The following is a 27,348-nucleotide window of genomic DNA, read 5'->3' on the forward strand; positions in this document are numbered from 1 at the left end:
GGTACAAATTCGCCCTGTACGGCGTCCATCAGTATGTTATGAAAGAGCAGATAATCTGTGAAGTATCTCCAGACAACGTACATGGAGTTCTGAGACGCAAGCAAATCTACTCCTCGCCGACCTCATCATCTATCTTCTCCTGCGGTGACGTCCTCGCAGTATAATATGAATTTGAACTGCGGCTTTCCCCAGAAGCCGTCGTCGTCGTGGTATTCGTCACAGTGATGGCGATCGTGTTTACCGGTGCACCCGTCTCAGCGTGCGTCAGCTCTCCCATCTCGCTAACAGAACCTTCTTCCGTTCTATTCCCGACAGGCGACGCCAGAGCGAGTGCTGCGTCCCAGCTATTCGCACGGCTGCGGGAGGAAGGCGTGCTATAACCCTCGCTGAGGCTTTGGGTGTTCGTGCGCGTTGACGGGCGTGATCCGTTATGTGGCGAGTTTGAGCTGTGAGTTTTGCCCGATGACGCGAGACTCATCACCTCGTGCGACCCCAGGGACTCGATTGTCGGCATGCGGTGCACAATGCGGCCCACCATCGGGACGTGCTCGTCTGCATTCGCGGTGGAATGCTCGCGCTGGCCATCTGGTCCATTTCCAGCTGCAAGTGGAAATGCATCCTCGTTCTCGCGGGCAACTTGTTCGACCAGCGTGCGAAACCGGTCGACAAAGTAGGTGAGGTCTCGTTCAGAGTAGGGCGTGACTGTGGCGGGATCGACCTGCAGAGTCTCACTTGTTTCGTTATTGAATTGGCTGCTGCGCGGGCCTTGGGATACAACTGATGCATAGATGCCTGGGCTCGGACGCACTTGACGTCCATAATAGCCAAACTCTTTCGTCTCTGACGGGCCTGGCACATCCTCTTCGTCCGATGACTTTGGAGACTCATCGTCTATAGCACTCATCCCACTGACGCGTCTCGGCGTTATCTGACCTGACGGCCGTCTGGCGGTAGATACTCCGGTCGCAGACGGGAGCTGGAACGTATCCTTGGACGCATTACTCGTCCGAGACGCGATGCGTGACTGGGACTTGCGCAGCGTACGTTGCTCTGTCTGGGGACATGTCTGCGCGCTCTCATATGTGTCCTCGGTGGTGCCAGATAACGAAGAGCGGCGGAGCGCCTGCCCGATGGTGACAGGTGTACTGGACATGGTCGCCGTTGGTCGGAAGGTTTGAGAGGAGTTGGACAAGGGTGTTACTGACGAGACCGAGGTACGGGGATGAAACAGTCGGTATTTCCGGGAGGGCTGCCTTGTCACGTCATACCGGTACGCTGACCAGTGGTAGGTTATCTGCCGAGTAGGAAAACTCAGAGCCACCCATACAGTAGTGAACTGATAACTTGTAACGTACGATGACTGCAACAGTGAGGACGAGACGCACAACTGAACCTGCGACCCAAGATGCCCAAGTCGGGGAGTGTGTCCCATCACATTGCGTGCCAACTCCAGACCACAGGACGTCGATATCCCAGTGACATCGTCCGCGAAGTGTGTCAATAGTCTCTGCCGAATGCCGCCAAAGAAACACAAAGACCAGATTCGCGACCGCCGGCCCGAGAAGAAGCACGGACGCACAATAGTACAGCACTGTCTGCACTATGACGTGTGGTGCATGAGGCGTGTGATACCATCCAATGTGCGGAGCAAATGCGGATATAAGGAGGGACGAGATGACGAGCGCAATCGAGAGCGCGGTACACGTACCAAGCACGAGTAGAACGATCTGGCGTGGGCGATACTCGAACATCGTGAACGCAACGTAGTAGCGGACGGTGTTGTACACCGCCCAAGAGGCTTGGCAAGCATTTCAGTAGAGCTGCATTGGACGCGAACGAAGATCTTACTCATGATGAGTAACGTAGTCCTCCTGGTCCACCGTAGTCGACGCAATCTCTTCCGAATAGCGCGTTCCAAGCATGATTTTCGCTCTCTAGGGGTGATTGGGTCCCCCTCCAAACTGAGGCCGAGATTAAAGCTACTCTCCGGTCCATCTGGGTGGTTCGGCTGGCGCGACAGCAAGTCAAGGTAGATAGATGACTCCGGACGCAACAAGGGCTCGGTAGGCTGAGAATGGTCAGAATTGGACGTGCGCAATGTCACAGAGGAGACAGAGGACAGTTGTCGTTCGTGCTGTGTCACTCTGTTCGGGGAACGCAGCACTGGCAGCTCAGACGACGCAGACGGTTCTGTCGTGAACAGGGCCTGGTGCAGGAACAGCGCAGCCATAGACCAGGAAATTCTAGGGAGAGAGGGACGACCAGGTGGGGATGCAACCTTTCCAGGACAGAAGTGTCGGGAAGTCCGTCATCAAAATGAGGTAGAAATGCGGCGAGGTGGTGTATATTTGACGTACCTACCTGGTATTTCGGAGCTTAAAGAGCAATGCGGTCCCTACAGAGCGACGAGAGTGTATAGCCAGTCTACGGCATAGACAGCGGCGGTAGAAGACGAAGCGTCTTTGCTGAGGAGCAGAATCGGCAGCACAGCCGCGATGTTGAACAAGGCCGCCATTTGGCGAGAACCCCGGCTGATCAAAAATACCTCCTCATCCCACTAAACTACTTATGGTCTTGGCAGCGAGCTGCAGTTAGTCGGATATGGCCATCATACTTCGATGAGCGGTGAAGCACCTGGATTTGCAGAATCTTTGGAGCTCATCATTGTCGACGAGGAAGACAAAGAGAGAAATACTGGCCGGGATAGCTCTGGACTGTGTATCGGAGACGATCTGCATTCATCTTTCCGAGATTCTCGGATCTCTAATGCTGCCATCGCGGCAGGATTGTCGCTCAACTAACCTCGGATACTAACGAAGATAATAAAAAGACAAGCAGAAATCCGGATGAATTCGTGTGAAGCATCTGCCATCGGCTTCTGTGGTACAAAATCATGTATCTGAATATATAACGTACATACAAATCGCACCTATCCTGATCGCGAGAACACAGCCCAACAGAAACAATCATGGAGAGCAGCAGATAGCGCGGTCGTAAACACTTAGAAGCTCCATACTATGAAAGTGCACCCCAGAGACCAAGTCCGGCAAACACGCTACCGAGACCCAGCAGGAGGCCAATGTAAGCAGTACTATGCACACCAATACGGGGCAGGACAGGAGGGGTATGGATCAATGCGAGGAAGAGGTAGATCAACACAACAACCGGGAAAGTGACGAAGAATGCGTTATTGGTGTAGATAGGTGGTAAGGGCTCTTTTGGGAAGGATAGAGACGAGCGAAGGTAGGATGCAGCGAGTATGAGAGTAAGCCCGAGAGAGAGCACGAAAGAGTCGATCCGTAGCAGGCAGGAGATGAACACAGGAATTCTCTGAGAAGAATGAGGGTTGAGATTAAAAAAGGCACCATGCATACGCGTACTCACAACAACTGGGATTCCATAGAGCTCCTCCAGCTCTTCGCGCTCTTTGAGGTGCACGAGCTGCTCCATGTCGTTGTCAATCACAGATCGGATAGCATCCTCGAGCTGATTGGTTCTCTTCTTCCGACCATTTACCCCGTCTCGCACATTATCCACGGCGGCCCCTGCACTATCCTGCACCTGCCCAGGACACGGGCTCAACGGTAAAATCTCCTCAGGCGACTCGACCTGGTGTTGTGTCACACTCTCCCCGCCGGTGTTGCCATTCCGCCAGTCCGTGAGCAACGCCCGAACCTCGTCCTCGGGCACCATCACCTCCTTATACATGGCGATCTGCTCGTAACCCTGCGCTATGCCCACGGCGACCTCGACAGCCGCCCATCCCAGCGAAATCCACCACACGCGGTGGAACGCTGGGTCTTGAAATGTGGGTAAGGGAAAGATCATCTGGTGGCGAATGCGCAGAATGGGTAAAGCGGACAAATGGAGGAGCTGATTGAGGAAGACGTAGATGACATGGAATAGCACTGTTCCTGTGATGGGCCAAGGAAGTAGCGAAGTGGTAAGGCTGTACAACGGTACACGGATGAGATGGGAGAGCGACCAGAGAGAACCAGACACTAGCAGCTCTGGAAGAGGCGACGGGAAATATCTTGGATAGGAGGAGGGTGCCCGGTAATCGGTCGGCCATATGAGAAGGGGTAATATTGCAAACAAGATAAAAGTCAACAGTGAAGTGATAGGAACGATGCAATACAACGCGACCGTCCTCTTGTAGGAACCTATAAAACCGCGCACAGAATGTGAGTGTTCAGCCGTTCACACTGTGCATACCGCAAAGACCAACGCACCACCGTAGAATCCGCGCTCCTCCAGATCCCACTCAACTTCCTCCGAGTCCTCTTCATCATCTTCTTCCACCAGACCGCCCTCCTCGGGCACCCTACCCAGCCATCCATTACGCCTGTTCATCTCGGGGCTGCTCCGAGCACTCGACGATCCTCCGGACGTCGCTCCATACGCCTGCACCGGCGATGCAGGACCAAACGACTGCTGCGACGGTAGCGTCATGGTCAAGAGCGGTCTGCGGCTGGATTCATCGTCTTCCGTTCGGATTCCCACTAACAGGTCAGAATCGGGAGGCACACTCCTCCTGGATCTTGAAGAACCCACCCACGACGCGACTGCGGCGTTGACGAGTGTATGTACGCCCATTGTTGTGGCGTGGTCGGCGAGGGCAGCCAGATGTTGGTTCGCACGAGCCTGAGGCCCGAGGGATGTACGCGGATGCAATTGTAAATACAGAAAGAGGTCGATCGGTCTATCCGAATCCAGGCTTATACAAAGAAATACCGCTCCATGGGCAAGGAACCTCTTTTGGAACGCCGTCGCATCTTGTCGTGTTGGCGTGATGGAGATGGTAGGCGGTTGAACAGGCGGACTTCATGCAAACATTGCGAAGCGGGTGGTGACTGGCGTGTATGGTCATGGGCAACGGCAGCTGACACAGGCGCAAGGTGCCGACTGACAGGACTCGAACGTAACTCAATACAATAGAGCTCACAATGAACATCAATAGGACGGAGAAGGGAGACAGTAGACAAACAGCGTGTATTCATTTAGATGGGTAAGGAAATACACGGACAGGCTAAAGAAATAACTAAACAGACGACCTGCCGAGCAGAAACGGATCGTCAGTAAACAGGGATGAAGTGATAACGAGAGGAAGTTCAGCAACTCGATGCATATCAACAAGCATTCTAGCCCATCTCCATTTTGTACACTAGGAGACTTTGGTGTAGGCAGAGTGCATTCGTGTCCGCCCATCGAAAGAATCTCTCATCCGAATGGCGAAGAGGGAATGATTATGCTCACCTTCTTGGTATCAACTCCATCAAACGGTACTAGAGGCACTGCTAAGAACGCGGAAAGTCAGCAACGGAACGATGACAGTCAGGAAGACAGGAGCATCAGCCAAGGCTGAAACTAATGTGAATTTTTGTCCACATGTTGAGTTCGGTGGTATGGTTATGGTATACAGAGAATCATCACAAGAAGCTAGTAATAGCAAGAGAAAATACTCGCCATGTCTCCAGTGCAAGATATCACGGCTCTGCCATCGTTGGGTGCAGCTTCGAGTGTAACGTCGACATCGAGAGAGAAAACTTGAGCGGGAAAAATCGAGATCTTCATGATATCATTTTTTTGACCTCCGCTTCCATCGCCGACCGTGACTGTGGCTGATCTCAACTAGGAAACTCGCGGAAAGCATACGAAATTTCCAGTTTCTTCTGCTCCTCCATACGTGTTTGTATCGCTAGTCCTCGCACTTATTCGCATTTTGTTCTCGACCTCTTCTGATTGTATCGATAGCTTCTGCAAGTATAACAAGACCTTACCTGCGAACTAGCCTACTGCCATCACGCATTGTACCGACATGGAATCTCTCCTACGTTGGGGTATTGAGCACTCTGGTAGCCACGATGCATCGCAGCCAGCCCCACAGCCCCGCAAAGACCTCGATCCTGGAATTATAGACGCGATCTTAGGAAAATCAGACGCACAGTTGATGAAAGACGCGCTGACGATCGCGGTAGACGAGAAGCGGGATGAAGACGAGAGAGTACAAGCTTTAGATGACTTTGAAATGGTGAGTTACCACTAAGAATTATATAGTCGAGGCGTTTCTCTAATACGACCTGATGTTATACAGCTCGTTGAGCAGATAGACAATGCAAATAGTGAGGACCACGGACGTTCACGCATCGCTCGTATGGCTAATATTTAAGAATAGATATCGAAAAGATGAAGATGTGGGACCCGCTGCATGGACTTCTGATTGCGTCATCGTCGCCAGAAAGTGTCAAGATGCAGACATTATGGGTGATAGGGACAGCAGTGCAAAATAACCCATCTGCACAAATCTCGGTGAGTTTGCCGCTCGCGTGGAATGTATCTTCCCGCTAATATGCGGTTTATAGTATCTTGTGCTATCCCCAATGCCAACGCTGCTTGCTTTCCTATCTCCGGAGGTGAAGTCACCCCAGGTTCGGTCAAAGGCTGTTTATGCACTCTCTGGCCTATTGAAACTTAACGCTCCTGCTGTGAGACAATTGGAGGAAGCAGGCGGATGGGAGATCCTCAAAGCTGCGCTTGAAGGCAAGCGTTCTGCCACGATGTTATGTAGATTGGCTCTTACATTTCGCGCAGATTCCGACATCACCGTCCGCCGCAAGACCGCGTTCCTGGTGAATTCGCTTCTCGTTCCGATGGATCCCATCATCCGTCCGTCGCAACAACCAGGGCGACCCTCCGCATCTTCCACCGCACCACACACACCTAGTACGAGCGTTATTGCGCACCCTACAGGCCCCCCTCCAGACTCTGCACCAGCTGCCGCGCCTGTCCACCCCAACTCCCACGCAACCATGCTCTCCGATCCCACATCCTTCTCTACGTCCCCCGCAACGTTCGCCGCGTTTCAGGAGCGCGGAATGCTGCAAGCGCTTATCTCATCGCTGACGTCTCCGACGCCCCACGGCGCCGATGGCGAGACGGAAGGCGACCCTGACTTTGAGGAGAAGGTTGTCAGGCAAGTGATCCCATCCCACCTTGACGACGCCTGCTGAGGCTAATGGTCCATTTGTTACCAAGATCTTTGCACACGTACGTAACGTCATGTCACGGCCACTTCACCGATGGGCAGAGGTCAGAACTGGCTGCATATGTGAAGGAGCAGACTACAAAGACGGGCGGTGACTCAAGACTAGCACAGAGATGGGGATTCACTGTAGATGAAGTGAAGGCCTTGCGGCATGCAGTGGAGTAGAGTCCTAGTATTTTTTCTGTATTGTTTTGTTCATGTCACACAGTTCGCAAATCTGTTTGATGACCATACAAGTCTGAGGGTCAGCAGGCGGCCAACGCGATGGCACTCAGACTTAGTAGTGCCCTGCGCTTATATACTGTCTTCGATAAGTCTTATTGTCTGTCGCGTTGTGTGCTTTTCACTGGCCTGCTTTCCAATCCAACTTGATATCAGGTTGTTTGTATACATTAGAACTACTATGTAGTCGAGCGTTACGGGTTTTCATCATGAGTGCGCCAATTGTGCGCCAATGCGTGTGATCCAGGTGTGACTTCCTTGGACGCGTCGTGCGTGAGACATGTGACAGAACGTGATGTCTGTCACGTTCCCTCTTCAAGCCGCCTCAAGCAATTACCATGGTTCAGTGATAAGGATAAGAACAGCAGCAAAGGAACCAAGTAAGTAATCTGATATCGGTGGTATTGAGAGCCTCAGCAGTGTCATGACAGCGAGAACCTCACAGATTCTCTTGGTCACCTTGGTAGTCAAGTCTTACCAGATTGACAACGATGCGATGACTTCAGCTCTCGGAGATCGTCCAAGGACGAAAGAACTTCAACAAGCGTCGTTTGAGCTTGGATTGTTGCAGGACTGAGCATACACCGTATTTGATTGGGGGAGTAATACTGAATGAACTTAAAACTTCCACTGAAGCGCTGTTACACTTGTCCCATGGCGGCAAAATACGACGCCATCGTCGTTACCAATGGCCCTTTGTCATCCCATGTCTCTTCAGCAATTCAACTCAACCAGGTGGTCCACTGCTCCGAGGTCCTCGTAATCGCAGCCGCGATCGCTTCGCCAATGACGCCGTCGGTCTGTTGGGAAGGATGCAATTCGTCATACCTGTGATACGAGGCGCAATCAATATGACGAAGCGGTCAATTAGGGCGTGCTCAATTCACGCACCACAGGAAACTGTAGGCATCACTTCCATTTGCGACAGTGCACGCAGCAGGACCGGATGTGCTCTCGTTCAACTGGTACACACACGAGTCGATACACCCCGTTACATTCAGAGGTGCGGTCCCATTAAGATAGCTGGCCGGGTGAGCAATAATATCCGAGATCATGTCGTAGGAGCTGAAGTAACCTATAGCGCGGTTACTCGATGCCCTCCTCATCCCGAGGGCTACATAACATACCGATGTGCGCGCCCGGAAGCGCCGGTGCCAGAGCTTGGAGCATCAACGCGGAGATGTTGTTGCCCGTCTGGGTCAACTCTGTCATGAAGACGTTCCACTCCGTAGTGTTGCGCTCGTACGTCCAGTAGCGATTGGGATACGAGTCCGCCGAATAAAGCACCGTGTCCTGCAGCGGAAGCATCTGCCAATTGTGGAAACACGGTCAACAAGACTTGTGGTCCATCCTACAAATACTTTGCACTGACGTTCTGGAACAGGAAGTTCCTCGCACCACTCTCATACAACACCTTCACCCAGTTAACGGCGCAGGTGATCGTGTTCACCAGCGTCACGCCCGGTGTCTGATCCCCTGTCAACAGCGCGGCCACCCCGACGTCGTTCGTGCCGATCCAGAGTGTGTAGATCGTGTCGTACGGATTCAATTCCAGCGTGCCGTTCGTCACTTCCTCGAAATACGTCGGGAGCTGGCTCTCGAAGACGGAGGGGAACGGTCTCGCCGTCAGATTGTTGGAGCACGTCGCGCCGGAACGCGCGAACGGGTAGAGCGTGAGGTTCCCGTCCTCTGCTGCGAAGATGGGCCATGCGATACCGTGATCGCCTGGCACGGCCTGCGTTGCGCGTCGGACATGGTGATACATGGTGTGAAGCATGAACTCCTGCAACATTAATGGTCACTTACGACATCTGAGTAGGAATCTCCAAATGTCACGAGGTTCTTGATCTGACCAGGGAGGGGACCATATCCGAGAGCACAGGCAGACTGTGCTGAACTCAGAAGGAGACCAAAGGCCGCGACGAGGTTCCGGATAGCCATGCTCAGTCCGTCGAGTTAGCGAGAATTACTTTTACTTGCTCTTTTATACCCTCACGCTATTTTCAGATACGGACACTGGAGGGATTATCTGCTGCGTGCTCGGTCACGAGGACCTAGCGGGCGTCCGAGGAATCAAGACTGCCTTACTGGCTTCGTACATTCTCTTGCCCACACACCCAGGAATCTGAAAACACCAGTGGGTGACGGGGTATTTCTACCGCCGACGCGGGCCGTGGGTGAGTATATGGAGCATTTTGCGTGACCAATGCCGAATTTATCCCGCAGTATCCCAAACCTGTTCACACTGGCAGCCAACCTAGATCTTCCTGTTCGATTCGTCGACTCGAAGGTTGCTCGGAAGCAACAAATATGTTAATGCCGGCCCGAACATTGACACTGCTGCGTCCAAGGGTAATGCCAGAACATCAACGTTCTGTAACGCGGCCGCTTCGTCCATTTGAATGATGTGCTCGAATACATTTACCTCTCAGTGTCGAGCTTACCGTAGGTGATGACGTGTATGTACAGGCAGTACTACAGAATTAATGCTACAGCGCCAAGAGCCGCAAGCCTTGAATCCCGGAAGTATCACTGCAGGGTGTATACACTATCCTCCCTATCAACCGATGCGACCTACTCCCATTTTCAACGCAAGTAAAAGTACTCCTAAATCATTGTGCATCACTGAAAAGGTAAGGACGTCCTGCGTTCTAAATAGTTGTTGGGATATGCGAACTGGTCGTTCAAAGTCCCAGCGCCGCATCGGAAACATAATGACTGCCACCAGCACACCTATATCCTCCCGAGATCTTGATCCATTGATAACCTGCAACACAAACTCCCATCTTGCGAAGTTTCGCCTGTGCCATGGCCTCCTGTTTTCTGCGCCGGGCTTCCTCCTCCATCTTCGCTTTCAGGGCGGCTTCTCTCCTCTCCCGCTCGACTTTCAGTCGATATTCCCTCAATCGCACCTCCTCCAGTTTTCGCTTCAGCTCAGCTTGCTCAGCGTCATCCTTGGCTCTGGCTTCTGCGAGCTTCCTGACAAAAACCTGTACGGCTTCCTCGTGCTCCTTAGCCTCTTGAAGCTGCTGTTCCAGCCGGCGTTGTTCCTCTGCTGCACGTTTGGCTTCAAATTCTGCCGCTTTCTTAGCTTCTTGAAGGTGGAGCCAGACCTTGTCTGACACTTCCGGATCTCGCTGCTGGGCTTCAGACTGAGAAGGTCCTGACCTATTTTCCCGACGCTCGTCCGGAGCAGTCTTGACGGAACTCGCTGTGCGTGTGGATGGAGGTAGAGGCGGAGGCGGAGGCGGAGGGTTTAACATCTGCTGCTTCGTCTCAAAGAGTGGAGAGCGAGGCTCCGCTGGACCAACGTTGATGTATCGGGCGCGCCGTTCTGTCAACATAGACTTTGTGCATGCAACTGCATCTGTGCCTGACAGAAGTAGCCGTGAGTCTGCGTTCGGAGGATCGGAATCCGGTAAGTGAGTGAAGACGTGGCTAATCATTTGCTTTGCCAGTGTTCCAACATCTCTAGCATTTCCCCAGGAGGGAAGGTTCGACAACTCTTGAATCAAAGCTTCCAATTCTTGGTATGTGTCAGAAGAGGGATTATCGAGATCGTTGAGATAGACATTCTTCTTCATTAATCCTTTCTTCAGAACCTCCAGACAGCGCGCAGGGGCCATGTTCACAAAAGTGATCTCCTCGGAGAACCGACTCGACAGTCCGGCATTGACAGACATGAGTCGGTTCATATCTTGATCGTACCCGGCAAGTATCACCACGACCTTATGGAGGAATCTCGGCTGAGTCAGGACACTGACGAGTTCATCGATGGCTTCCTTAGCAAAATGTCCTTCACCAAGTCGGTATGCTTCATCAATGAACAAAACCTTCCCCAATGCTTTCTCCATTAGCTTCTGTGTCTTCGGCCCCGTCTGACCAACGTATTGACCGACGAGATCTGATGCAGAACATTCAATAACATCCGGAGAGGAGAGGAACCCCATGTCATAAAAGACCTGTCCCATTTTCCGAGCTGTGGTGGTCTTTCCAGTTCCTTCGCAAGAAGTCACAGCTCGCGTAAGTACTACTCCCAGAAGAGAATGAACACACCTGGGGGTCCTTTCATGACGAAGGTGGTAGGAATTTGATCACGAGGGTCCATTCTCCGCGCCTTCATCCTCCGTGCGGTATCCTGATATCCTCCTAACTTCGCTACGATATCCTCGCATCCTATCACGTCCTCAAATATTTTCTGCAAATTGCTCGATGCCCGAGCCCCACGGTCGAAGTCGGGATCGAAGTCTCGCGGTTCGAACACAACATCAAATCTTCTTTGTTTCACGGGGAGCGATGCGTGTCTTGTTTGATAGCGAGCTTTGGCCTGTCCAAGAACATTCTCCACTTCACCTGCGTTTCCGAAGTTAGGGCGATTGCGGGCGCGACTTAGCAGATCGATGGCAACAGCTTTCGCTTCATCCGTAGCCTCAAGATCTTGATCTTTCAACTTCAATTGCAAAATCTCCAGCAACTGTTGATCGTTGAAGTCTTCAAAGTGGAACGCGTTTTCTATTGCAAAGCGTCGTGCCAATCCAGGATTCACGTTCTTGATGATCAGAGTATCAGTCCCATACAGGCTCACTGTAGGCAGTCAAAGGCATACCTGGAACATCTCGACTATCTGGTCTTTGTAACCCAACAACAGGACGCAACGGTCTTCTCCTGGTACACTTTGCACCTCTGCGACGATTGTGTCGATTACAGCAGTTTTATACGGATCGTTCTGACTTCCTGTACCACTAGGGCCTCCCCCATACAACATGTATGCCTGGCACGCGATCAGTTGTCTAGCGTCCACTCAAATGGGTTACACAGACCTCGTCGATAATGAGAACCTTTCCAACAGTACTCGCTAGTATAGCTTTTGTCTTGCTCTCTGATCCCCCCAGCACCGAGTCAATGAAGTCGGCCGGGTTCTTCAGCACAACTGAAGAACATAATCAGTTTGCCGACGTCAAACGAAGGAAGGGAAAGATGCACGTACCTTCGCCGTTGCTAAGAAGACCTAGATCCGCCAAAATCTGGCCATAGAGTTTGGCTACTGAGGTCTTACCCGTTCCCGGAGACCCGAGGAACACGCGATTGAGGGACATCTGGATAGGATCCTTCTCCTTTAATTCGCGTTGATAGTTGCTGTCAATGAGGTCAAACAAGTTTCGTATTGACTCCTTCACTTCCGTCAATCCAATAAGTTTCTGCAATTTCTTCCATGCTGCACTGTCGATCAAGACTTGAGAGGGATCAGGGCCAATCAAGTCTTCTTTCGTGAAGAGAAAATCATTTGGATGTGGTCCCTTCTTCCTTTCTTTGGCGATACGCGCTGCCTGACGTTCCCCAATCTTCGCCAGCAGGTTCTCCAGAGCCCGTGCATTCCCGAATCCCTCTCGACCCCGACCTCTCCCTAATCGTCGGATTACAATGCGTGAGTAAAGGCCTTCAAATCCATCCTCCAGCTCCATCTGGCGGTTATACTTCTTTGTTATCATCCGCTCAAACATCAACCGCAATTCGCTGTCCTTGTAGTCTGCGAACTGAAGCATATATGGAACACGACTGGTCAAGCCTGGATTGTGCTCGAAGAACTTCTCCATCTGCTTGCTGTATCCAGCCAGAATGAAGACGATGGAGCCAACATTATTTTCCATTTCCGCCAGGAGGAAATCCAGGACCTGGCTTCCTTGGAAACTGTGTTCAGACTTCAACTGGTAGGCCTCGTCGACAAAGATCGCTCCTCCTCCAGCATTGATGACTTCTTCGATATGTTTCTTGATACCAGCGACTCCATCATTTGCGAGGCGAGACCCAGTAGTTTCCACAAATGCAGCTCCAGGAAGGACTTGAAGCGATGTCAAGAACTTCGCGTAATGGCGCGCAACGGTTGTCTTTCCTATTAGCCATTTCAAATCTCTTCAGTACCGGCAACCCTGCAAGTCACTTGTGGGTACCTACCTGTTCCAGGATTGCCCAACAATACAATATTGAAACGTTCACTTTTCAAAGAGGTATTTTGTCGTTGAGTTATCTCAATCTTGTCCTTGATACGTAAGACCTGTGCCTTGACTTCTTCAAGGCCTGTCATGTGCATGATAGCATCTATTGATTCATTAGATGCACCCTCCATCGTCTTCTGACGCTCCCATTCTTGCTCGGACTCTGAGGGCGAAGGTGTTTGCTGCGTCGGCTGGCTTTTCGAAGCTGGTGGTTTGGACTCAGCAGAGGCCTTGACCTTCGAATGTGTAGTGGGCGACCTCGGGACAGCCACAGGTGCAGCCGTCGTCGCTGCTATAGGACCAACTGCGTGCGGGGAAGAGCCTGAACCTAAGCTGAGCGTGGCACTGACTGTTTGTATCGAAGATACCACTCGCGACGACATAGATCTTGCTTCCTCCACATCTTTCTGCTTCTGCTGAATGACGTTGGCTCGTTCTTGAGCAAGCTGCTCGTCCCGCAGCTTCTGTCTTTCCTGTGCAATCTCTTCGTCAAGCTTCTTGAGCTCAGCCGCATGGGCGCGATCGTCTTCTTCGCGCTTCCTTTGCAATGCAAAAGCCTGGCGCTGCTTCTCTTCTGCAAGCTTTGTTTCTCGTTCGCACTTCTTGCATGCAGGAGGACGACCCTCGTGGCATGTCCAAGACAGCGGGTGACCTTTGGAGCATGTATCCTTCATGATGGACTCGCAACGCATCTTTGAATGATCGTAGAGCTGATGGCACTTTGAAGGGCAGTTGTGAATGTTGCAATTCAACAATGTACCACTGTAGGACCAAACTAGTGTGAACATGGGTATTCGGGAATGATAGTATTACGCCACCCACCAGGGCTCTTGACATCCACCGTCGGGCACAAGGTCAGTGAAATCGTGTGGACGCTTCAGTAGAGCCATCCGCGTCGGGTGGCGCTCGCATTTGACAGGAAGACCGTCATGCACGCGATTGCTACGTTTGAGTAGATCGAAAAGCTTGGTCCAAAGCTCTTTACCTCGGCGTGCTTGCATAAATGTTTCTGCATTCCCAAGCATGATCATTCCTAGGCGGGCTCGGGACAGGAGGACGTTCACGCGTTCCGGTGAGAACATGAACCCGATATCGTGGTTAGAGTTGCTCCTTGTAAGCGACACAATCACGATATCACTCTCCTCACCCTGATAATTGTCTGCGTTGTATCCATGAGTTCTAAAGATGTGGTCATCGAACAAGACTCATACCTATCGTGGCAAGCCGTATCCGCTTCTTCGACATGTTTGCTGTTGCGGCAGGTACCAAGCCGGCACGAACCAAGTCGTGGGAGTCCAAATCGTTGAGAATAGGATCGTTATCCTGCCGTAGCATCGCCTGAAGCTTGTGCAGCTGGCCAAGATAGGGCGTGAGGATCACGAGCTTATCGGTGCCATAACCCTGTTGTCCAAGGTATCGCACGATCTTAAGGACCATCTCTGCTTCGTAAGTGTTCTGCTTGGACGACGTGGACGTCGCGTCTTTCCGGTCCGCAACCTGAGGGAGGTCATCTTCGGGGAAACTATGGTTGATGAAGACAATGTCGTCCTGGAGGCCACGGATGTTGGGACGATTCTTCGTGGAGTCTGCATCGACCAGATCAGGATACGTCAGAGCACGAATGAGCGAGGAGATCTCTGGGCGCATTCGATGCTGCTGACTGAGCGTTTCGTGGGGATAGCCTTTGAGAATGAGGCGCTCGAACAGGGATCTGTTCAGGTCATATCCTTCGCCCTTCTCTACCGTGAGGAGATAGTGATTAACTTTTGGGCGGAGTTGTCTAGAAACGTTGCTCAAACGTCACCGTTGAACGAAGGAGGCTGAACTTGATCAACTTACTTGTGATCACCGATCAAAATGAGCTGTTTGGTCTTTGCCCCAAGCGCAGTGAGCACATGGCTTTCAAGAATCTCGCCAGCCTCCTCCACCAAAAGTACTCCCGGAGAAGCGGCTTGAATATCGTCGCTGTACTTGGCCGCCGCCGTAGTTGTGCAACCTATAATGCGTTTGCTTCGTAGGGTGACACTGACATGTTGGTTGAATTTGCGGTCCAGATTGTTGGAAGCCTCGTTGTAGTTCACGGCCGTAGAGTAGATCTCGCCGACCCGCTCCTTAATCAACTCTTCTGTCCAAGCGTCAACCTGCGATTTGCGTTGTGCGGGCGTCATTTCCCATATTTGCGATGCCGCTCGAACGTGCGGAGCCTGTTTGAAGATGCCAGCATCCCATCCCTTTTGCCACTGCCTCAGCAAGTACACAGAATCCACTGCGCGACCCTTCTTTCCGACTTGTGTCATGCCATCGTTTGAATTGGGGACGTAGAATGCCTGATAAAATTCGGGCGCTTCAAACTCAAGGTGCTCCAGAAGCTCATGATCCTGCACGTTCGAGGAGATATACTTGTCGAACGACGCATCTAAGTGGGCGGCCAAAAATGTTGTCGTTGTTCTGTAGCCGTCTATTTCCTGCCAGTCCGTCCGGCCCAACCGGAAGTCACGATTCTGCTTGTACAGAGATAGCGCTTCCGTCTGAGAATTCGATGCTTTGCCTAGCCGAACCATACTGGTTGCGGGGATTCCAATGTTCATGAGGTCCTCTAAAAACTGGTCTAGCGCATGGTTAGTGTAACAGACTACGAGAATGATATCTCCTGTCGAATCGTATAGGGCCTTCGCAAGAAGAGCGCCGATGAAGGATTTGCCGGTACCTAAGAGAGTTGAGATTAGACACGATAGCCAGCTAGCAACCAACGTAAAGGGCGATACCTGGAGGTCCCTGAATGAGAGAAACTCTCTGTGTCAGACTGGCAAGAAGTGACTCCGCTTGCGACTTATCCAACTTAATGGGATTGGACTGCTGAATCTGCAACAATGCTCTGAGATCCTGATGTGGATCTCTTCTGAGCGCATCAACGATGTGCATAGGCGCTGCGGGTGGGCACTCCATGCTGCTCTCTTCGTTCCAGAATAGTATCTCCTCCGACAGCGGCACTTCTTTGGCTCCCTGGATAGCTTTCAGGATTGGCTCATAAGCGAAGACGGCTGTATCAATCTGAATGAGTTTGATACGTGTCCCCGTCTTCAGCTTGAGTAGCGTCTTCGTCGTTGTGGCCTCTCCTTCGAACTGAAGAATGATTATTGGAGGAACCTTCACAAGAAGGTCCTCGTCTCGGTTGACCGTAGGGAAGGCGACAACTTCGTCATCGACGAGGAGACACGAAAGTGCTTGGTGTCTGAGAACCTTTTTATCGTCCGTAAGAACTGCTTTGCGGTCCTTCTCCTTCTTCTTACCCTTGAATTGGGGCAGGTCGCTCTCGCATTCGAAAGAAATGCCCCACTTCACTCTCTTCTTGTCCGTCCCGCAGTACACCCCCAAAGGCGTCATGCCGTCGATGAAGAAGCCTCTGCGCTTGCCCTTCTTCTTCCCCTGGGCAAGCTGTAACTCCTCTCGCATATCGAAGATCATGTCCTCCCTCAACAACCGGAACAAGTTGTCGAGGTAGACGGCAGTCCGGTTGTCTGCCATCTCCGGGTCATCCAGCGCCGAGCTTGGGCGGAGGAATGGACGCGCCGTGCACGTAATCTCGTCCGCGGTGGGGAGGATGCAGATATCTCGGAAGTCGACAAAATCATTATCGTGTCGACCCCCGGGAACAGACTCTCCGCTGTCAGCAGGAATGGGGTTATTGAACGTCGCAAGGATGTTCCTGATCTTCTGGACAAGTGCCTTGGTATCAGGGCGAGACGAAATGGAGAGTCGATCCAATATCGCCTCGTCCTGGGTGAGCTCACGATAAGAGGAGCCTCGGTCTCCAGGAAGGGATATCAGCTGCAGCAGAAGCCAGCCGAAGGCATGTCGGCCGTTCTCCTGCAGCTCTCCAGCCTGGAACGCCGTGCTAAACATATTCCAGAAAATGGGTGGCTCAACGATCGCTGCGACGATTTGCTGAATGAAATGGCCCCCTGCGATGGTCTCCAGTCCAGGAGCCTGCATATACGTTATCACCGTCGTCGCGAGCCCATTGGCAAACGACACGGAGAGATCGTATCGCATCGCCGCCTGGAGAGATGGGAGACCAGTCTTGCTCGCTGCGATCAACCTGTTGACGCAGGTCGCGGGGTCTGCCTGGGCGCAGATGCTCTCCAAGAAAAGCGGACCATTCTGAGGCGTCAAAGACTGCTTTCCGTTCAAGATAGAGTCGAAGAGTCTATTGAGCTTATGAGCTCTTGGGTTGGAGTTGTTATTGGAATTTTTCTGAGGATTCATGGATTCGAGAGGACAGAGAACGTCGTATCGATAGGAAGAACGCCGCGGTGCACTCGCGGTGCGCGCTATCAAGGGGGGCGTCAATGACCCGTGGACCCACTTGTGTCAACATGTCACTCACAAACGTTCTTGATTGGGATTCCACCTTCCTCTTTCCGAATTTATTGGCATCGTGGTGCACGGAAACCGACCTGCATGTGGCGAAAACATCAACTTTCATGGTGGCTTAGATGGTGGTGCTGCTTACATAACTTCACTGGCAGTTGGTTGTTGCTCCGCTCATAATATTCGCAGCTTTTCAAGATTCTCGTCCTCGAGCCTGAGCCGGCTTGTCGAAGAGAGCGCAACGAAGTCCGCAGACCCACCGCGAGTCAGTGACGGAATGTCATTTCTCTCCCCTCTGAGATTCTCCTCGTTACGTACTACTTCTTCGTGGATCACCATCGTTGCCCCCATCGGTCTTGATACACCAGAATACGGCGGCGTATGTAGCCAGCACCAAAGTGGAGGTAGCTTGGGCTCATAACTTGCATATATGCTACATTCACTATGGACAAAGCTCCGCGATACAATGTAACGTTACACAGAAGAACACATGAGAAGTCATTCAATCTTCGAAGTGACACTGGTTCCCACTCCGCTTGCCTTGAGGTTCACTCACGCATCACGATCTCACAGCTCGACCTTCTTCGTCCCCTTCTCGTCCACCTCCTTCTCGACATACGCCTTCTCTTCCTTCGCTTTCTCACCGGCGCGCTCCACACCCCCCGTGAGGATCTCGAGCACCTTGCCGAGCTGCTCTTCTGCGACCTCGACGCCGCCGTTGATCACTTCTCGCACGCGCGCGAAGAGCGCTTCAGCGCCTGTGCTTGCCTGGACATACCGGATGCGTGTCTCCTCTGCAGTTCAAATGTGAGTTTGAGCCAACTGCGTGCGTAGAGATACTACTTACGCAGCAGCCCAGGGCGTGAGGTGGGGAGTGCTTCCTCAGATACACCACGCTCGCGCAGGAACGCGCGGAGGCGGGCGTCGGGCCAGACAAGGTAAGGTGCCGTACGTGCAGAGACCTCACGGTACCTGACGTAAATACGCTCAATACATATTATTCTTGTAAGCTGGAGAGATCGCGTACTTGGTGTTCATGAGGTCGACGAGCTCATCCCGGGCCTTCTGCGCATCACTCTTGATGTATCCGTGCTCGACAAGCCATTCCTTCATCTGGCTGTCACTCCACGCGCTCCAGACCGTATCTTGGGCGTGCACGTAGTTGTCGCTGGAGGGCGCGTCAGCTATGGCATGAATTGTCTTGGGGTGCTATGCACCTGATCAACTTCATCATCTTCTCACGTTGGAGCTGCGCTTCCGACTTGATGACGCCACGCTCCACGAGCCACGCTTTCACTTGGCTGTTCGTCCAAGAAGAGTACACCGTGTCCTGTTCAGAAAGGAGAAGTTCAGCCTCATCATCACCTACAACAGAGGCAGAACGTGCGTAGGCATCATAGTAATACTTGCGCATGAGATCGAGGTATTGATCTCGCTTCTTTTGCGTAGTCGATTGAATGATACCATGGTCGATAAGCCAGTTGTGTATGTAAGAGTCGGACCAAGCCTCCCAGATCGGGTCGGCGACCTTGGCATAACAGTCGCGCATGTGGGCGAGTAGTTGGTTGCGCGTAGCCTGCGTCTTCGTCTCAATCACGCCGTGCTCTTCCAGATACGCACGGAGACGATTGTCATCCCATCTGTAGACATAGTGGTGAGCAATCTGGTAGGTAGGCTAGATCAAGCCGTTTACGTCGAATACACGTAGTCCTTCGTATCATCCATCACCTGGGCTATGTCTTCAGTAGCTTGTGCAACCGCAGAGCTCGCACTCTTGCTCGCCTGGTGTTTCCAGTCACCATAAACAGCCGTGCTTGCCGAAGCGCTGACGGTGCTAGCCAAGCTGCTCGCCTGCGCGTACTTCTGCTTGGCCAACAACACGAGCTGCTCGCGGGGACCACTTGGGTTAACGACACCTTGCTCGAGAAGGAACTCCTTCAGGCGACTTTCATCCCACGCGTCGAACGCGTCGGCCTTGAGCTCAGCGAACGCAACTTGGGCGCGGGTGGATTGGTCGGCGGTCCAGGATGCTGCAGCGTCCCAGTTCTGCTTGACCAGTGCCTGCAAGTCCGCCAGAGAAGGTGTCGTCGACGCAGAGGGTACTGGCACGTTGTGCTCTGCGAGCCAAGATTGAAGTTGGGCAGAAGACCAGGATGCATATTCTGCTGAGTGAGTGAGTAATGGCGTGGGAAACAAAATAGGCTCATAAGAGAAGCGGAACCTCTGCCACTTCGAATGACCACAGGAGAAAGGCACACAACAGCTCAAACTAACAGCGCCACAATCAATGTAGATGGAAACAGACCTGGCGAAGAGAACCAGGAGGCTTGTGTGGCCCCAAGAAATGCAAGGAAGACAATAGCAGTCAGTCTCATTGTGCTTGGTCACTGTGTTTCAGTGGTCTGTAGACGCTTTTTCGTGTCTCGTCGCTGCGGTGCGCTTTGCGGGTGGTGGTCGTTGTGGTATAAGGTTGAGAAGTGGAAGTGGGCGAGGGGCGTGGCTCTATGACGCACTTGGCTGCCACATGACGTCCCTGACCTTATGCTAGGGTTAGGTGCATTCTTTATGCCACTTTTTCCGCCTTTTGAAGAGATCAGACAGGCTGCAGCGACACCCGCAGGGTAAAAACCCAGGTATCCGCACTTGCCACCGGCGCGGTATTCCCCAGTATACTCAGAAAGAGGAGTTAACCCAACTATCTTGACATTTCTGACATCTTACTAGTATTTATTCTATAGACTCATGCATTTATGTTCCACTGTCTTTGACATAACTCGCTAAAAGTGAACAGGAATCAAGAGCATGGTCACGCTATCGAGTTATCAGCAAGGAACAAGTACATATGTACTGAAGGCCTACATCTCGCGCAACATGTAGACGCATTTAGTAGTCTCTTTCCACGATCACGTGGTACTATTTGTTTTTCTGCTTCCGTTCGTGCGCTGCTATTTCTCATCCGAGTCGGAGGCTGCAGAAAATCTGAATGTCCAGTCATCTCCGTCTACCTCATGCTCTGCTAGACTTCACCCTTACTCGTGCGACGGCACGTTTACACGCTCTGAACGGCAAGTCTGTGGCTGTTAACCCTTGGAGACGGCATGGACATTCAGCAGTAGCAAGAGTCTCTGACGACTCGTATTATCCCGCGCGAAGTGAAAATATAGAGGACCGATCTCTTTATGCCAGGTGAGTAGTAACATTATGATCGATCCGCTATTGCCCATGACTTGAGAATACGACAGGAGAAAGACCTCGCACAAGGAATCGGCCATCGTGCCGCAGAAGCCGTCCTTAGCCAAGGGATCTTTGACCGAGCTGGAAAAAAGGGTGCTCAAATTGGAGACGATGCTTGAATCTGAGGTGCGTTTGTCGTACATTCATGACTGTCCTTAGTCACACAGAGTTTCGTCTAGGAAGCTCTGGTAGAGATACCCACCTACACCGAGTCACAATTGCTCGAAATCTACGAAGACCTGCTTGCCTTACCACCTGAAGATACATATAGCACGAAACAGGCTGCGCTCGTCGATGAACGTGCTCAAGAGCAAGAGGACGTCTCGCTGATGCGGGATGTCGTAGGACGCCTGCTCGAAACGTCGGAACAAGAATCGCCTACATCAGACTCTCAAGGCCAGTACAGCGCAGTCATATCCCGCCTGCAGGAGATAGCAGATGATATGGGCACCGTTCGCATCATACCCAGTGAATCGTCACCTGCGCGGCAAGACATACCAACCGGAATCCTGACGAACGATGAGTGGTCCGCTCTGACTCGTACATGTGTATGTGAGACCGGAAATCTACCTTACTAGTTCCGCGAGTCTGACTTTCTGCCTCGTGTGCATAGGTCAGAGCCCAGGACGGCCAGGCCGCTGAGACAGTGCTGCAGCTGATGAAGGTACCTACTTTTCGGTGCAGTTGACGCCTGCTCACATCTACTTCGTCGCAGCGTGCTGGTTCACCAGTCCCGGAAGACAACGTCAACGAAGCCCTGGCGCTATATGCTAGCGCCGGCGACGTCCCGAACACGGAGCGATTCCTGCACACCTTCATCATTGGCTCATTGAGCGATCGGCAACGCGACCTGCATGTCAAATCCCGGCTCAAGGCTTCGCCGCCGGACGTCATGCCTACCGAGGCTCTCTCGCTCCTGCACGCGTATGAAGAGCGCGGGACTTCCGCCCCGCAAAAATCCTACACACGCGTGATCGTCGCCCTACTCCAGAGTCGCAGCGCTTCCTCGCATGCCTATGCGTACGCGTGGGACTTGTTCGCGCACATGCGCTATGCGGCGCATCCGACGCCCGACGCGGCCCTGTACACGCTCATGATCAGCGCGTGCGGCACACCGAACGGGCCGTCGCAGCCCGAGCGCGCACTCGACCTCTGGACGGAGATGACTGTGGACCAGGGCATCCCTCCCACCGCGCGCGCGTACTCGGCCGTGATCCAAGCGTGCGCTCGCTCAGGCCAGAAGCAATTCGTGCACGAAGCGTTCCGTCTCGCCAAGGAGATGCTCGACGCTGATCGCGATGCGCGTGGTCGTGCCGCGTTCCATCCGAATGGTCAGCTATTCCGCGCGCTGCTGGAGGGTGCGAAGCGTGTCGGAGACCTCGTGCGCGTTCGCTGGATACTTGCGGAGATGGTTCGGGATAGCGCGGAAGGGGACCTGAACGAAGTCATCATGACGCATGTCTTCCACACGTATGCGGCGTACAAGCCGCCGTTCAGGCGGGCTGCCACAGTGATCCTCGACAAGAAGAAGGCGCTCACCCCATCCGGCGAAAAGTCTGAGAAGGCATCCAGCATATATGAGGAAAACGATACGGGACAGGCAGTAGCGGGTTCACCGGCTGGCACCCTCGGGCCGGAGTATGATGACGTATTGGCCAGTCTTCCGGTTGAGTCGTCCAAAAGCAGTTTCGCGCACATCCCGCCGCAGAGCAAGGCCGAAGTCATCCGCGAGGCTCGGATTCTCTTCTCGCGGATCGTAGAAGATAGCGATATCTCGCACCAGAAGCGCGAGGAAGAATTTGCGGATCCAGATGTTGCGTCACTCCCGAGGAAGTTCCGGCACGTCCAGCTCACACCTCGGTTGCTCAATGCATATCTCTCCGTAGAAAACACGCATGCGCCGTTCGAGGACTGGAGCAAGCTGTATCGTACACTGTTCACGGAGCTTCACTTGCCCTGGAGCGCTCACACGTACATCGAGGCGCTCGAGCGATGCACGCGCTCAGGGGGGCAAGAGCGGCGCATGGTGATCAAGTGGGCGGAGGACGTATGGTCGGAATGGCAGGAAGTCGAGGACCGCTGGAGATCGGGAAAGGTGAGCGAAGGGGACGCCTCGCAGACTGTCAACGCAAGACTCGTTGAGAGGGCGAATATCGCCATGATCAGGCTGCGTGCTACGTAAGTCTTTTTATGTGTATCTCATGTCCCATTGGCGTCTGATCATGCTGATTCACTTAGCTCGCGGGACACCGGCCGTGCTCTTGATCTCGTCAAAACCTTCGCTGAGCACTACCCACCAGATGCCGTGGGAGTGGCGGGTACCAAACCAGCCTCGTTTTCGACACGGACGATACTTCAAGGGGCAAGGCCTCTTGTCCGGCTCACTAGTACTATGGAAATCCCCGACGACACTGTCCCACCACTTCTCTCCTTCGCCGATCTAGAGATTCTGCACCACCGTCTCGTCGCGGTGGGAGATGCCACAGGCATTAGCTACCTGAAGTGGCTGTGTAAGGCCTACGAGGGCGCACTTAGACGGCGGAGAGACGCGACGATGCGCGCCGTGCCAGAGGGCGCAGAGTCAGATGTCAGGCAGGATGTGGAAGAGAACGATCGGACGGATCACCGACGCTCGTATAGAAGTTTTTAGGGATATACGGTACAGTTTCTACTAGGTTATGCAGCTCGTCTGCATGGAAGATCTCTCAATAATCGTCAACGTCGTGAAGATCATACTTCGTTCCAGCCGTATATCTAGCGTTGGGGCGTCGTGCTATAAGTATCGACTTGGGACCCATGACTACTGAGTATGACACAGTTTACGTTCGAGGCGAGAACTCACCTTCATGCAAGAAGACTTCAAGCTCAATATTCAAACTTTGATTTCTGCCTTTTCGTCGCCGTCACGTGAGTTGCGCCTGTCGACTGCGTCATGATCGTAGCTAGGAACGTTCGAACTTGGGCCTTTGTAGTGGCGACGTCCGCTAGATTACGAGCGTCACAACAAATGGTCAGGGAACAGTAAGGACACTTACCCGCATAGGAACCAAACACTGTAAGCAGTGATGACCCGACGTCAGGATCAGATGAAAACGGAGCAAGACACAAAAAAGGCTCTTACCCTGAGAGCACAATGACGCCGACCGTGATCACCTTCATGCACAAAGAGGTCGACAACCCATTCTGTGCAAGTAAACGAGAGAGACACACCGAAGCATAGTTCATGTTCTGCGGCGTAACCGGGAACACCGTAGGCAGCGAGAAAATGACACAGACGAAGAGCGTCCAGCTGATGCACAGTATGTTTGCCATCCACCCGAGCAGCCCGTCGCCCATGTAAAACGGCCCGGGTTTGAAAATTACCTCGGGATGGTTGCGGTACAGCCGCCGCCTGTCATATCATCAGAGGTTCAAGACATGCATAGGCAAACGATATAAAAGGTTAGACATACAAAAATATAGGGATAATGTACGATAGGTCGAGCGCCATTGCTGTGAGTGCGAAGATGGCATTTGCCGCGATGGGGCTTGCGAGATCCAGCAGACCCGGGAGGATGCTCCAGAAAGTTGTGAACCACACTGCGCGGAGCGGCGTCTTCGTCCACGAGGTGACCTGACCAAAGTAACCGCGATCAGGGAAACCTAGTCATACTTTGCCTGAGTCACTTGTGGAGGTAAATTATGCGTTCAAGGCGTACCGTGGTCACGGCTGAACGCGTACACCATCCTGGAGCACGCCTGGAGTGCGGTCTGGCAGACGAAGAAAGCTGTGAGGCATACAAAGGTCTGTGGGATAACAAAAGATTACGCGTGGCTGAGCTTAGAGTCTGATGTATAACGCAGAGTTAGCGAAGATGTACCCAGAGGAGCAGCGCGCCCGGCTTGCCAATACGCATAGCCATGATCTACATAGGAGGCTACCGTGAACAGCACAAAACCATTACATTGACGATATACCTACCGCTAGCATGGCAGAGCCAGACGGTCCCGGTAGATTCTCTCTGAAGGGTGAGATCCAGTCAAACAACGTCTTGCTTACACGGAAGCGGAGGGAACTCACATAGGCCCAGAACATAGGACAAGAACAATGTTGAGCAACCATCCGAGTATTCCAGTACCAATGACTAGCAACAACATCATTGAGCATATATCTGGACAGTGCCATTCACTCATGTACCTGCAATGAAAATGGCGGCTGGAGCTAGTGACGACAGACAAGGCGATGATAAGGTAAGTAGGAGGACAGAACCAGGGTGAACTGTGCGAACCTGCATACGCGGCCCGTTTCACTTCTTCCCTGTTGGCGAAGAGAACATACAGCTGAGCAAGGAAGAGCTTAATTTCTAAATATATGATGGCACGTACGAAATATGCGCTGTCGCATCGTAGTCCTAACCGTCTCGCTGAGCACGTCAGATACACCAGCCTACAGCATCTTGGCGACTCACCGTCATCTAGCCACGCCAGGCTCATTGAGTAGGATCTGAGTAGTCACTACAGAAGGCCACAACGGAACTCACAGTCCACTGTACACTCAACAGCCCTAAGAAGAACGAGATCGCGGTGTCCCAACCGCCAGTCTGATTTATCAGACCCGCGCTGCCGAAGACGTATGATGCAGCGTGCATCTCCGAGCGAGGTGTCTTTGCGAGGAGCACAATGATGATCACTGGTGTTTATTGTCCATTAACGAAGTAATCGAGAAATTCGGTGAGTAGGATGCATCAGTCTAGCCAAGCGAACAGAGCGCACTGATGGAAAATACGCACAAATTGTGGCACCGAGGTTCACGAACACAAAGCCGGTGGTGAAACGCGCGAGCGCGCGCGTGGCGAGACAGTTCTGTGCGATACGGCAAATTCAGGGAAATCAATTTCACAGGAACAAAGAATCTGCCAATGGAACGTACGAGAATACCATTCAAGACCAGTAGTCCTGTGAAGAGTCCGACGGTCATACCTTGCGTGACGACATAATTACTGTCCTGATCGATGGGAACTGAATTCGGTGCTAAAAGTAAACAGGAAATCTAACTTCGCACGCACTTTGCCGATAACAACAGCAGCCCAGATCATCCCTGCCAACCCAAACTCGGTCGAAGCTAACCCAGCGATCTGGCCTGCGGACGGTCGCGTTAGCTCTTCTATAATTCGACACCTGAAACAGACGAAGATTGCATATAGACGCGGCAAAGATAGCAATGCAAATAAAACTTGTCCGGCGACAAGAGGCCATCAGCTATATGACGTATTTGCAAAAAGAAAAATAGTAATTATAAGAAGAGTGGAGTAGAGCATGACAAAGTAAAGCGAGAATTAAGTGTTCGACTCACCGAGCAAGTTCAGCCATCCGACGATCCATCCAACAACAGCACGCTGGCGTGGGGGACATAGCTGTGCCGATGCGGTGTATCTAATACGACCAGAATGAAGTGAGCAAGGGGAGACCCCGCAGGAAAAGGGCACCCTACTGACAAACCACCACATGTTGGGAACGCGCTGACGATCTCTGCGATGCTAGATCCTATTTGGAAGGAGGGTCATGTGAGTTATCAAGCATTTATGCCTCGGAAGGACACCCGCGGGATTAATGATGACGGTCGCACGGGCGGAGATTGGTCGATAAGTGAATCAGCAGAAGGATGGAGTGAGTGGAGACAGAACACGAATGCTGGTGGCTGGCATATCTCGGATGAGTGTCATGGGATTCGAGGTAGAAAGGATCTCTGCGTGCCCGACTGTTTTGACAGCGACACATTTGTCAAAGGGCAAGCGCGGTAATCACTATGGCTGGCGCTCCGCTCAGACTCGGACGATCTCACGTCTGTCAAGCATTCTCCATTGTTCGCAGTGCGATTCGTGATGCGGAGAAGGTTTGGAGATGATCAAAGACGATAGAATCCAACCCACCAAGAGCGAAGCACATTGATGCGCCCAAAATCCAGCACCAGGTGGCGGATGCAGGTCCACCGAGGAGCATGGGTGTGTTGAAAGTGGTGGCAACGCTCGAACAAAGACCCATGATACTGAATGCGAAACTAATCTGCTCAAGATACAGCTTGTCAGTAAACGCGATAACTGTAGGAAACGGCTGAGATGAGGGTTTACAGACCGTCGCCAGATTGGAGAACTCGCGTCTGAAGGAGGGGACGTATCCGATCTCGAGGAGCCTTTCATCGTCGTCTGTAGCACCTGTGCTCGTCACAGACCGAGTGTCAACGTCTGCAGGCAGTGGAGCGTGCCCTGTCTTCATATCCGCTTGCAGAAGGGCAGGAAGGGACATGATGGTAGGTGACAAGATATGGTCGAGACAAACTTGGAGCTAGAACTGATCCAGTCTGGGATATATGCGCCCGTTATGCTACCCGGTCAATGTCCGATGCGCCAGAATCGAAGGAGGCTTGTGCACGGTGAGTTGACAGCGAAGGTCACGGTGATGCTGATATGAGTGAATGAAGATAAGTAGATGGGTACTGCAAGATAC

General features: G+C 52.5%; 8 protein-coding genes across 8 annotated transcripts; 3 read left to right on the top strand and 5 right to left on the bottom strand.

The window, feature by feature from the left end:
* Nucleotides 1-106: 106 nt before the first annotated feature.
* On the bottom strand, nt 107-2,230 carry SCP_1002040 (hypothetical protein; the record flags this gene model as incomplete). Its single annotated transcript, XM_027762071.1, has 3 exons — nt 107-1,294; nt 1,356-1,798; nt 1,849-2,230. 3 exons carry the CDS (start codon nt 2,228-2,230, stop codon nt 107-109), a joined length of 2,013 nt encoding a protein of 670 aa, XP_027617872.1.
* Nucleotides 2,231-3,015: 785 nt separating this feature from the next.
* Nucleotides 3,016-4,596, bottom strand: SCP_1002050 (hypothetical protein; the record flags this gene model as incomplete). The annotated part of the gene is made up of 3 exons (XM_027762072.1): nt 3,016-3,330; nt 3,385-4,163; nt 4,233-4,596. 3 exons carry the CDS (start codon nt 4,594-4,596, stop codon nt 3,016-3,018), a joined length of 1,458 nt encoding a protein of 485 aa, XP_027617873.1.
* A 1,222-nt stretch (nt 4,597-5,818) lies between these two features.
* Nucleotides 5,819-7,210, top strand: SCP_1002060 (Hsp70 nucleotide exchange factor FES1; the record flags this gene model as incomplete). Its single annotated transcript, XM_027762073.1, has 6 exons — nt 5,819-6,031; nt 6,095-6,122; nt 6,176-6,309; nt 6,363-6,540; nt 6,592-6,973; nt 7,036-7,210. The coding sequence occupies 6 exons, from the start codon at nt 5,819-5,821 to the stop codon at nt 7,208-7,210; spliced, it is 1,110 nt and encodes a 369-aa protein (XP_027617874.1).
* A 908-nt stretch (nt 7,211-8,118) lies between these two features.
* Nucleotides 8,119-9,528, top strand: SCP_1002070 (hypothetical protein; the record flags this gene model as incomplete). Its single annotated transcript, XM_027762074.1, has 10 exons — nt 8,119-8,298; nt 8,349-8,398; nt 8,500-8,509; nt 8,567-8,595; nt 8,652-8,703; nt 8,754-9,033; nt 9,087-9,106; nt 9,170-9,222; nt 9,275-9,444; nt 9,494-9,528. The coding sequence occupies 10 exons, from the start codon at nt 8,119-8,121 to the stop codon at nt 9,526-9,528; spliced, it is 879 nt and encodes a 292-aa protein (XP_027617875.1).
* A 423-nt stretch (nt 9,529-9,951) lies between these two features.
* SCP_1002080 (hypothetical protein) lies at nt 9,952-17,526 on the bottom strand (the record flags this gene model as incomplete). Its single annotated transcript, XM_027762075.1, has 10 exons — nt 9,952-11,267; nt 11,324-11,816; nt 11,874-12,038; nt 12,088-12,197; nt 12,255-13,157; nt 13,220-14,022; nt 14,083-14,419; nt 14,472-15,040; nt 15,100-15,967; nt 16,026-17,526. 10 exons carry the CDS (start codon nt 17,524-17,526, stop codon nt 9,952-9,954), a joined length of 7,065 nt encoding a protein of 2,354 aa, XP_027617876.1.
* Nucleotides 17,527-18,198: 672 nt separating this feature from the next.
* SCP_1002090 (hypothetical protein) lies at nt 18,199-20,006 on the bottom strand (the record flags this gene model as incomplete). The annotated part of the gene is made up of 7 exons (XM_027762076.1): nt 18,199-18,425; nt 18,479-18,603; nt 18,659-18,799; nt 18,849-18,961; nt 19,019-19,271; nt 19,325-19,793; nt 19,937-20,006. The coding sequence occupies 7 exons, from the start codon at nt 20,004-20,006 to the stop codon at nt 18,199-18,201; spliced, it is 1,398 nt and encodes a 465-aa protein (XP_027617877.1).
* Nucleotides 20,007-20,614: 608 nt separating this feature from the next.
* Nucleotides 20,615-23,309, top strand: SCP_1002100 (hypothetical protein; the record flags this gene model as incomplete). The annotated part of the gene is made up of 7 exons (XM_027762077.1): nt 20,615-20,817; nt 20,874-20,991; nt 21,045-21,413; nt 21,479-21,529; nt 21,581-23,043; nt 23,104-23,170; nt 23,226-23,309. 7 exons carry the CDS (start codon nt 20,615-20,617, stop codon nt 23,307-23,309), a joined length of 2,355 nt encoding a protein of 784 aa, XP_027617878.1.
* A 428-nt stretch (nt 23,310-23,737) lies between these two features.
* SCP_1002110 (Uncharacterized amino-acid permease) lies at nt 23,738-27,147 on the bottom strand (the record flags this gene model as incomplete). The annotated part of the gene is made up of 21 exons (XM_027762078.1): nt 23,738-23,849; nt 23,901-23,918; nt 23,987-24,018; nt 24,076-24,256; nt 24,318-24,507; nt 24,564-24,651; nt 24,726-24,770; nt 24,827-24,866; nt 24,926-24,989; nt 25,043-25,066; nt 25,134-25,162; nt 25,231-25,256; nt 25,314-25,319; nt 25,386-25,534; nt 25,635-25,707; nt 25,775-25,849; nt 25,911-25,984; nt 26,198-26,277; nt 26,340-26,388; nt 26,775-26,907; nt 26,977-27,147. 21 exons carry the CDS (start codon nt 27,145-27,147, stop codon nt 23,738-23,740), a joined length of 1,659 nt encoding a protein of 552 aa, XP_027617879.1.
* Nucleotides 27,148-27,348: the final 201 nt, after the last annotated feature.

The sequence above is a fragment of the Sparassis crispa genome (genome assembly GCF_003851025.1).
Source record: "Sparassis crispa DNA, contig_000009F, whole genome shotgun sequence".
In the NCBI taxonomy this organism is placed as follows: Eukaryota; Fungi; Basidiomycota; class Agaricomycetes; order Polyporales; family Sparassidaceae; genus Sparassis; species Sparassis crispa.